Below are 11,324 nucleotides of genomic sequence, written 5' to 3' on the forward strand. Positions count from 1 at the left end.
TATTATATTATATCATTTGATTTAGACTAGAGTTCATATATAATATTAATTTTATTGTGAATATTTTTGTTAACAATAAGCCAATAACTAAATCATTTTCTGATATAGTTCTTTATTTTATTTTTTTAATAGGATCTGATATGGTTTTAAAATTTGCTTATAGTGTGCTAAAGGTCTTATAATTTTACATGGAAGAAATTTGTGTTTAGATTGGTTTTAGTCCAAAACTTATATAATTATTTTTTTTTAGAGAGAAACAACTTATATAAATTTATGTTACTTTTGAGGGTGTAAATTAAAACAATTTAGGAAGTTCATAGTTTTAATAAAACTTTTTAATATTTACAGATTAGTTTTGAACCACCCTAAATTATATAGGGAATTACGTAATTTCCTTAGTTTTTAATAAATGACAGTCACTTGTGAAAGAAGAATGTAGTCACTTCCTATAGAGAGAAATAGCTTCCTATTGAGAGAAATAGCCATTCGATGCAATCATGACTTATAAGACTAAACTTCTATTTTTGGGTAATAAACAAACTTATGGGAATGAGATCATCTTAAACATTAGGGTAGAAAACCATGTCTATGTTGAATTGGGTACATACGGCATAGATGCATCTCCATGCCTTGAACTTGAAGAGAGACTTACGTTGTCATGGTGTATAACCACATCATATGTTCCTTCAATTGAATTCCTTGAGTGGATTTGCATATCATCAATACTAGGAGAAGGTTCAAAAACGTTGGGACTTGCTACAACATGTACCCTTGATTCTTCTCTCTGAAATGTTTGTAGATCTTTCTTGTCAAAATGTTTTGCCATTTCAACCAATTTGGACCAACAGGAGTTGGCGGGATTGTTGTTGCTCAAGGTAGACCAATGTGAGTAAAAGAAGTTAAAAACATAAACCAAGAGTGAGACCACGGAAGCGATTCCTGCGATGAGGAAGAGGCCCCTAAAGTTGTCCACACCAAGGCTCGGACCATGTGAAGAGATTGTGGCGCTTTGATCTTCACAAGTAGTTTGACTTCCAAAGTACTTCCGCTCAATAGCTCCAATTTTATCTGTATCTTGAGTGACATTCAAGATTGCCCTTGAAATGTGAGGGACTAAAGGGGATCCTTGTCGGAAGGCCTGAAGAAACATGTTAGAAAATTATAGCATTCTTTTAAAGTAATTATATGGCATTCTTTATTGCATTCTTAAAATTAAAAGAATAATTCGAGGTAGTTTGTTTGTTTTGTTTTTGGAGAGAGAGAGAGAGAGACTCACAAAGCCAAATCCATCAGTTTTGTAGGTGGGTCCAACCATAATATACCTAGAACAATACTTTGCAAGGAAGATCTTGATATAGGGGATTTCATCAAAAATAGCTGCAACCCCACCATTGTGGGTTCCTTTTGACAATGCTTCATGATATTCCTCAGAGGTCGAATATGACTTCAACTGGGATTCGTGGAAATCTAATTGTTTAATCAGAAGCCCCTCGACAAAAGAATGATTTTGATATCCAACAAAATAACCATTATTTTTAATCTCTTTTATGTCAACAAATGTAGGCTGCAATCTCTGTACTGTTAATATTGAGATTAGGCTTGCCGTATAACTTTGAGTCAGGATGAGTACAACAAAAATCCATATGATTAGCACAAATCTTGACCAATTGTTTACCACTTTCTCCCCTACAAGTAGCATAAATTATTTTTAATATTAACATGCATAATAAATATCCATGTTTTGAATTCAAACAAACCACAAAAAGCAAGAATAAAATTTTTGGAAAAAAATACACAAAACCGTATGTGATTTCTATGTAAACAAAAATTCCCGTGAGGTTTTGAGTATAACACTTAATCCTCATTAATATTGCTTTGTGTGTAAACCATTAATTGGCTAATATCGAAACCCCACTTTGGTAATGCTTTATGTGAAAATGAATCCCTAAATTTGGACACATGTCATCACATGAGCAACTCACTATTAAGTTTCATGGGTGTTTAATGGTTTACACAAAATAATACCAGGTAGGGTTAAGTGTAACATTACAAATTTTTAGAAGTTTTTATGCTTTGCAAAGATATCACAACGGGGTTTTATATACTTCTTCCTAATATCTTGTAGAGGGTTGAAGAAAATTTACTGTGAGCGAAGGCAACTGTTGAGAAGGAGAACCAAAAAATCAAGCCAAGTTGTTGATTTGGAGGACCTCTAAACTCAGTGTTTACACGGTGTTCAAGAACCCATATTACCAAACCTGTAAAGATGAATGCTGCACCAGTTGTTAACCATAGATTAATGCTTAACGGCTTTAAGAAAATCCACAAGTTTTTGCTTTTATCGTCTTTCACCAAAACCACCATTGACACGCCTGATTCTGTATAAGGCAAAGTGAAATCAACATACAAGGAGCGATTAGCAACAATTGTTGTGTCTCCAACAACCGCGTCGTAAACCTGCATTTAGAGAGAGAATTATGAATTTATGGACTTTTGAGAAACGTTAAATGAGGTAACTAATTGACACCCACCTAAAGTGAATAAAATTCTTATGTCCTACTTTGACTATTCTACATTATACTTCACCAATCACAAGCCTAGCACATGTTTCCCCCTTTCCTTTTTTCTTATAAAGTAGCCAAAATTTAAAATAGAAAAAAAATAAGCAATATGACATGTTGTAAAATTAAAAATAAAAATAAAATCAAATATATTTAGATGATATATTGCAATTGGTGGAGTATAAAATCAAATCCTCAAAGTGGAATAAAGGATGAGTAATACTATAATCATAAACTTTTTTACAACATTTTTACAAACTGTTAGGGTGGCAAATTTTTAGTTGTTCTCATATGGGTCCACCACTTACATAATTTTTTTACTTACCAATAACCACTCACCATATCAGTAATTTGTAAAAAAAAAAAATTGTAAAAAAGTTTGTAACTCTAACATTTTCCCATAAAGGAATTTATTCACCTAGAGGCATCTGCAAGAAGAAAAACCTTGGGAGAAAAAAACTCACCTGGTTTTTAATTTGATAAAGAAGTTTATCGTATGTCCCATTAATTTGCCGATCCTTATTCATGTAGGGAATAAATTCATGAGGAAGGGGAAAAGGTAATGCTTCTTGTACAGCATGGAACACATCAATGACGAACCCTGATATGCTAGGCTTATCATCAGTAGAAGAATGCCATTCCACCTTCAGGAATTCTTCAAAACCATTTCTTATAGGAACCCCAATCCTTAACTTTGTTGGTTGGTCTGTTGTGTATCCTGGCCAAATCGGTTGTTTAAGTTTGTCCTTTGAAGTTGAGTATGCCTCTTCTCTAGTGTCATTCAAATCTAGTGAAAATCCTCTGTTTCCCGTCCAATATCCAATAATCCTCTCGGTTCTTCCTATTACATTGAATAGTTCAAAGGCTGAAGGCTCCAACTGCCCCTTAACCAAATGAAAATTCCCGCTTAGGCCTTGAAATTTAGTACTTAGAATTGTATCGCGAAGCCTTGTACCCATTTCAAAAATGCCTAAAGCTGCAAGATCAACATTATTGTTGCTAGTATTTTGCTTCAAGAAGGTAGAATGCACCATGCTAGCCTTTTCTACTGCCATAGCCAATGCCCAGATTGTATCGCATGCCCATAATCCAAAAAAGTTTAAGCTAGTATTACTTTTGCTCTTTGTTCTAATTGAGGTTAAATTTCTCTTCCATTTCCTTTCAAAATCTTCAAGTTGTTTAGATGGGGGTAAGTATGGCCTGATTCCCAATACACCTTGCATCGAGTCCATGACCTTTGAGCTCATAGGATCTAGCAATGATGATAGCCCTTCTGTGAGGATCCATGCATACCCTTCACTCATCATTCCTGCATTCTTTGCAAGTGCAAAGAGTTTGGAGCCAAGTGAAGCTGTCATGTGAACAAGGAATATTCTTGTATGATTTGCCTTTAACTTGTTAAGCTCTTCACTGATTTCAGTATTATTAGAAGATGGATGAATTTCACTTCTGTAAGAAACCCGAGTGTCAATCTCTTGTAAAGCATCCAACATATATGGAATTATGCCATTGCCATAATCTGTGTCTTCATAAATGAGGACAATTTCCCACCAACCAAAGGCCTTAACAATGTCTACTATGGCTTTAACTTGTGCGGAGTCATCATGTGTTGTACGTATGAAAAACGGGTTTTGGGATGGAGAAAGAGAGGGACTTGTGGCTGAGAAGGAAATGATGGGAACCTGAGCTTTGCGGCCAAGTTCTATCACAAACCTAGCTTGTGCGGAGCTTTGAGGTCCTATAATGGCCTGCACTTCTTTATTCTTCATTAAATCCAATGCTGGATATCATTTTAACAGTGAAATGAATGACTTAGAAAGTGGAAAATTTACTTTGCAATGTTTAATAACAAAAATTGATACTTTACGATATGCCAACATATGTCTGTAAAAAGGTGAAGGTGCAAAATCAAAATGTTGATAAATTCTGAACTTCAATTGTATCAGACTACATGATGAGAAGTTTGTATATTAAGAGTTAAGACATGGAGCACAATTCCCCATGGGCATCCTTTAAATTAAACTTGAGATATGCAGCAATTCAAAAGTTCCTAGTAATAAGTTGAATAAAAATCTGTATCCCACTCTGCATGAGTATTCCGCTTCATGCTTCATTAACTGTAAATCAACCAAATGTTTGAAAAAAAAAAAATTCCATTTAAAATTTGGTCATTTTATAAGGGAAAATAAATTGTGTGGTAGGTTATGACTAGTGAAAAATAAAGTAGAACACTAAGAGTGGACATTAGTTTTTTTTTTTTTTTTTTACATGCTTTAGTGGGGCCGATTGTACTATCTAAGACTCCCAAATGGAAGAAGGCTCACAAATTGTAAGGATTGTTTCTTTAACTGTAGGAGTATTACTTAAGCCCCAACTCTAAGCATCCAACAACCCACCCCCCCAACAGAGAATCTGAAAAAAAAAAAAAAAAAAAAATGGTTACAGAGCAAGCCCAAAAAACAAAAAAGCCCAACATCAATCCTAAACAAAACCAACCCCAACCATATTTTTAAATCAAAATACATTATTAACTAAATACCCAACAGGCCCAACCCAAATGTATTCCAAAAAAAAGCCAACGAACCAAAACCCAATCCGAATACGCGTCCGCCGATTAAAATCAAAAACCTAAAATCAGAAACTTACCTAACCTAAAATCAGAAACCACCTAAAGAAAAAAAACCTCAACAATGCCTTATGCCTCCGCCTGGACTGCCTGAAACCTCATCATCAAGCACATAGGCACGATGCGGCGATGGCGCCTCCACCCGAAACTCGAGAAATTGAGCTTGGATCGGGTATCAGAGATCGGAGATTGGTTCGATTGGATCAAAGCTTGCGACGCCAACGCTTGGCCTCGAATCCTTCATCGCCTCCGATGCCTCGACGTGCTGCCGTGGCTTGCGGCGCCGCCCCTTAGGCCTCCCTCAAGGTATTTTACACTTTACTTCTCTCTCCTTTCTCTCTTAATCTTTGGGTTTTGCTGTGGAGTGGACTGTGCCACTGTGATCTGAGAGAGAGCTCAAGTCTTTTAGTCTTTAGTCTTTAAGTCTTATTCTCTCTCTTTAGTCTTTAAGTCTTAATAATTATTCAATTTATTTGTCCCCTTTTTTTTTTCTTTTTTTCTTTTTTGACTTTATCCGTGTGAAACTGTGTTGGTGGTGTTGGTGAGTTTGCCTTTTAGTGTTTTGTGATTTGTGAATTTATCTAATTGGCTACTCTTGTGTGAATCTTGTCTGTTGAGTGGGGGGTAGATGGGGCCATGGGGCCTTGTGATGTGGGGTGAGATATTAAAAAAAATTAATGAAGCAACTAAACACCAATAATTAATAATTTAATTAAATAATACATTATAAAAGACAAACAAATTAATAAAACAACTAAACAACTATAATTTATAATTTTATTAATATTTCAAATGGACTTATAGTTTATTGCACAAGTACCTTTGTTCATTTCATTTCTTTTCATTTTTTTTTCCTTTTGAGGTTTTTTGGTGTAAAGAATGCAAATTTGTTTTGGTTTTAAGAAGAGGTTTTTTTTTTTAAGCACAAACTTCATGCCGGCCAAATCTTGAATTTCAGCCGGTATTTACCGAAATGTCCTGAAACACCCTAAATAGACCGAAATGACCCGAAATTTGTTCAAAGTGAAATATGATAGGTTACTGTTCTAGTTTGTCCAGGAATACCCTGGACAAAATTCCTGAAGTCGTCACTGAATAGAAAAGATTACTTTTCTCTTGACAAGATACTAACATTAGAAATGTTATTACCATGCTATATCTTCCATTCAAAAAGAAAAAAAAAGAAAAAGAAAGAGAAAAAGAAATGTTATTACCAGGCAACAGTTTCAGCCTTGAAGGCCACACTATCCTAGTAATGTAAAACTTTCCTGACTTTTGGGATGAATTATATAGAAAAAATTTAGTACCCCAAATTATTCCACAACTTCTTGCCACAAATGTAATGTGGTAATGTGAGTGGTAGAGAAAAAATAGTGAGTCCATATATAAGTGATAAACTATCTTTATTTTGTGTAAAGATAGTTTTCCTTGTTTTCTAGTATTTGGTAGCATAAAAAAAGATGAGTCAAAGGAAAATTATCTTTGGTCAATGTAAAAAGTATAGCTTATTTTCAAAGATTGTTTTCCATTAAATTTTTTCGGAAAACAACTCTATCTCACAGCAAGTTAAATAAGAGAAGTTAAGAGATTATTTTTCAACTCATTTAAAGTTGTTACCAAACATTGAAAAATGAGATAGTTTTATAGAAAATGCTTCTTGAAAAATGACTCATTTTATAAAAAACATCATTGTTGAAACAAACAAAGCGGTAGCCTGTAGACAGTGTGAAATAGTTTGCTTTCCTAAAACAAATTGAATTATATATAGTGTTGTCAAGAAATTTTTTTTGCAGGTTGCTAAGTTAGAGTTGTGATAAAGAAACTGTGAAATAGTTTGCTTTCCTAAAACAACTTGAATTATATATTGTGTCATCAAGAACTTATTATTATTATTTTTTTAAAACAAAAACACATTTCCGGTGGCATTTCATAAGGTACCTGTAGACGCTGCAGTAATGACATCATCCCCAGAATCCTTTGCGAAGAGAGTGAGTCTAGTGCGACAGTTATGACTTTCCAATTTCAGTATTCGCACTGAATCTTGTGGCCATTTCATTGATCATTTGTATCTTTGTCTCAAAATCAAATTTCCCCTTGCTGATGCAAGCTAGACCTGTGCCCGCTTGGTTAATTAGCACTTTACTTATTCGACCAAAAGTCATGTTGGCACTGTGAGAACGTGATTTGTACGCCTGGCAAGTTAATAAATTCGCTAAATGCATTCACATCAATCCGTTTGTAATAGAAAAAGGTCTAGAATTTACATAGTTTTGCTTAAAAATGACTCGTATCACTTCATGTATATAATTGTATAAATTTACAAGTTAAATACAATAATAATGACACTATCCATTTTGTATTTAGTTATTTACAAGTTGACAAGTGATGCCATTTTCATCATGTTTTGGAAGCTAGTCGTTGGTTTTTTAGTCTATGGGTCTTGTTTGGGACAGTATTAAGCCCATAAATCTAGGCTTGTGACATAGTATTAGCCATGGTAAGTCCATCAGCCCACATGTTGAAGAATAGTTTATTTCATTAGTTCCAAATCAACTATATGTCCACAAAATTTTAAAGCTCCATAGAGATGCTGCGTGCCCAGAACAGAGCAAGGTCGTCAACAGACGAAGTCAGCATGCACAAGTTCTTGTTACAATTATTTGTTGAAACTTTCTTCCATTGAACCATGAAAATATTAGAGGCACCTACTTTATTATGGTTGTCAAGACTCATGGATTTTGAACAATTGGTTACATGACATGGACCAGTTATCTAAACAAGTAGGTTTTTCAGATGATAAGAAAGTAAGGTTTGCCAAGATGAAACTCATTTGTAGAGCTACGGATTACTGGAGCGATATTGAGAATCTTCATCTTAGATTTTACAAGCTTGCCATAACTGATTGGGATGAAAGGAAAAATATCTATTTTAATTCAATTGAAAGAAATATCTACTCCAATCACATCAGATGGTTTTTTAGATCAAAGAAATAGTCGGGGCAAGGGAGCAAACAGTCAGTAACACAATTTATAGAAAACAATATGAGTGTTCATGCAATACCTAATCCTAAGCCACTCTAGCAAAGCTTGCCATGGAACAAACCTTAGCAAATCTTGCAAAAGCCTTTCAAGACTTTTTCTTTTTTATAGAACCTTCTTCTTTGAAAGGTTCGAGATAATTAATAATGGACTTGAGTCATTGGAGGCGTCAAGGATGATATAGGTAGCAATGAACTTAAAACTTCGTTCAATGACAATGCTGGTATTGAAACCGTGGTGATGAGGAAACATCAAGTACCGCTGGAACCTAGTGTTGAAAGCGAAGAACAAGTACCAACAAATTTTGTCTCAATGTTCATGCGACAAAAAAGAAAATACCGTAGAGCCTAAACAAGTTGAAATATTTGAACCATTTGTAGTAAACTTAATTCAGCCTCTAGAAGAGTCAGAAATGTTACTTACCACTAGAAATTTCTCATTTCTTGATGAGGAGAGAGTTAAACTAGAGAGCAACAAATTGGTGGGTACACATTGTTCTGAAAAGTGAGTTTGATGCATCTACTACTGATCATCCCTCTATGGTGCATGAAGTGAAAAAGCTTGATGGCGTGGAAAAGTTTGATTTAAATCTCTCTGATGATTGAGATAAGGCTGTCACATCTGCAACACTGATATTATTATTTTAAATAAATTTAATGATATGGTTGAACACAAGCCTTCTTTATTCTTGGTGTTGCCAAAGGTGATTCAAGAGTTGGTGCAAGCGTCACATGCCTAAATTCTTATGATGCAAAGGCACAAAGAAAATTCTATTTAATTTAGAAGTCAATTGGATTTTATTTGAGGTCTTATAATTATTCTTTGCCCAAAATTTGAGTTCTTATTAGTTAACTAAGTTGTTAGTAATTTATTTAATTTCCTAAAGTCAAGGATATTCTTGTGATTCACTAATTGGGATTTCTTAAGTCAATTAAAATTTTGGTTTAGTCCTAGTAGTCTATATAAGCATGCTATTTTATTCCTATGGAGACAAGTTTATGATGAATAGAAATTCAGTTGGAACTTTTTCTATTGTCTTAGTGCTGAATCTAGCCAACCCTAGGTGTTGATTCCTAGGTTTTTTTATTTTTATCTAGCTTGGTTCTGAGTCCTAGGTTATTTTTGTTTCTTTGTTCAATTTTGTTGTTGCATCTGTTTTGGTTTTGATCTGCATTAATTTTGGTATCTGATTTCTCTCATTTAAATTTTCTTGTATTTATATATCAAATTTCAGTTTTCATGGAGTTTTGTTCAGAGGCAATTATTTGTCTTTTTAGTCTAAATAGTTTCCAATTTGTTTTTGTAGGTGACAGCTGTGAAATTTTCTCTATCCTCAGGCAGTCAGAATCAAAAGCAAGAGTCCGTTTTGGCCAAACCACTTAAGGATCAAGCTTTTGCTAGTCCTGATAAAGTGGCAGAAATTGTTCAGAAGGTATGTCATGTACCTTACTTTGATTTATGACAGCTTGATTAGAAGTGGTCTGAAGAAATTACATATATGAGGAACCTTAAAATATTCCTCATTTTTGGTTTTTAAACGGGAAACCATCGCAAGATGATAAATGATCAATTCTTTTCAACCTGCCAACAAAAAAACGCTTTTCAACCATGTACTGATGCAAGTGATAGATCTTGTATTAAATGATTGATTTAACATGTTAATTTTGAGGATCATATTATTTGGTATACAAATTTTCATTGTTTATGTTTAAATTTTTAAGGCTCACATGTATTGAGTTTGTATTTCTGGAACAGGTGAGTGCTGCTATTCAGCAAGAGTTACCAACAGTAATAGAAAAGATGAAGCTTTATCTGCAGAATCCATCAACCCGAACAATTCTTTTCAAACCAATAAAGTAAGTTATGGTGCAGAATTTGCAATTTTAATGTTCATGTTTTAATGTGAATGGTTAACCTGGTTCAATTTTGGTCTTATTTTAGCTGATTTTTTTGAAGCTAATGTTGAGTTCATTGGCAAAAATCATTGTTTCAAGTTTCATGCATTCAGGAAAAAATTACAGAAGTCTTTCTGTTTGAAGCCTACCTGGTTTAGGAGTCTCTTAAGTATTCTCAAATGATTAGAATTCTAGTCTTTGCAATTTCATTCTTTTAGTACATACTGGCCTAGTAAAATACGCAACATAAGTGGCTTTTTTTAACTACGTATTAATCCATGGAATAATTAGGATCATCCGAACTAATGTCTCTGAGCCTGGTAGTTGTTACTTATGCTCTTCACCCTTATTGCTGATAATTCAACCAAATAATTTATTCTAGTCTAGTGCACTCTTAATTATCCTTTTTTTGGCTTTTTCTTTTTGTTTTTGGGTAATGCAGGACAAACATTGTGGAAGCCCATGTACAAGTACAATCCCTGTTAAAAGCAGAATACTCCCCTGAAGAAATTCAAAGCATCATCAATATAGTGTCCATGCGGGATCTGCAAGCATAACTTGATAATCTCCTGTAAGGTGTTCGTGAAGTCCATTGAGCTAGTTAATGCCAACTCTTTCCATCAATAAGGTGAGCTTTACCCTAAAGAGCAGTTTTAGGTCTGCCACTATAGTTTCTTGAGGTTTCTGGTCGATTTGTAGTGAATTATGAAATATAGATGTATCAGGAGGTGTAGCTTTATTTTATAGAATCCATATCAATTTATATATTTTGGTTGGGGGTTGGAGATTCTATGTTTAAAATCTTCATTAGTTATTCTTTCATATATTCATGTTGCTTTTGATAATGCTTGAATGATGATTTTGTCAATAAGGAGATGATGCTTGATTAATTTTGTTGCTTCGAGTTTGTGTACATAACATTAAACGTATGCAATTTGACGGTATAATAACTTCTTACATCTGAATTTGACAACTGAAGTGTGCAGAAGGGTCAGCTAATATATTTTGCCTGACAACTAGAATAGAACAACTCGTCACCGTATATAAAGATCTCATTATGATAAGATTTGACCGTCATCGGAACCGCAATAAATTTTGTAGAAAAAGGGAAAAAAAAAAAAAGGAATCTTCTTTTAAACAGGCATAGGATTACGTCGTCTTGTGCACACACATCAATAAGCTCCATAGGATAAGCAGTTCAATT

At 34.1% G+C, this 11,324-nt stretch overlaps 1 protein-coding gene and 1 long non-coding RNA gene across 2 annotated transcripts; one reads left to right on the forward strand and one right to left on the reverse strand.

Moving 5' to 3' along the window:
- Positions 1-385: 385 nt before the first annotated feature.
- LOC115973950 (glutamate receptor 2.8-like) lies at positions 386-7,243 on the reverse strand. The gene is made up of 5 exons (XM_031094194.1): positions 7,126-7,243; positions 3,026-4,341; positions 2,145-2,457; positions 1,277-1,686; positions 386-1,138 (listed from the first exon to the last, which is right to left on the reverse strand). The coding sequence occupies exons 1-5, from the start codon at positions 7,241-7,243 to the stop codon at positions 587-589; spliced, it is 2,709 nt and encodes a 902-aa protein (XP_030950054.1). The 3' UTR covers positions 386-586.
- Positions 7,244-9,512: 2,269 nt separating this feature from the next.
- LOC115977366 lies at positions 9,513-11,021 on the forward strand. Its single transcript, XR_004088537.1, has 3 exons — positions 9,513-9,657; positions 9,981-10,081; positions 10,563-11,021. It is a non-coding gene; the product is annotated as an uncharacterized LOC115977366 (long non-coding RNA).
- The last annotated feature ends 303 nt before the right edge of the window (positions 11,022-11,324 follow it).

This window comes from Quercus lobata, chromosome 2 (assembly GCF_001633185.2).
Source record: "Quercus lobata isolate SW786 chromosome 2, ValleyOak3.0 Primary Assembly, whole genome shotgun sequence".
NCBI classification, from domain to species: Eukaryota; Viridiplantae; Streptophyta; class Magnoliopsida; order Fagales; family Fagaceae; genus Quercus; species Quercus lobata.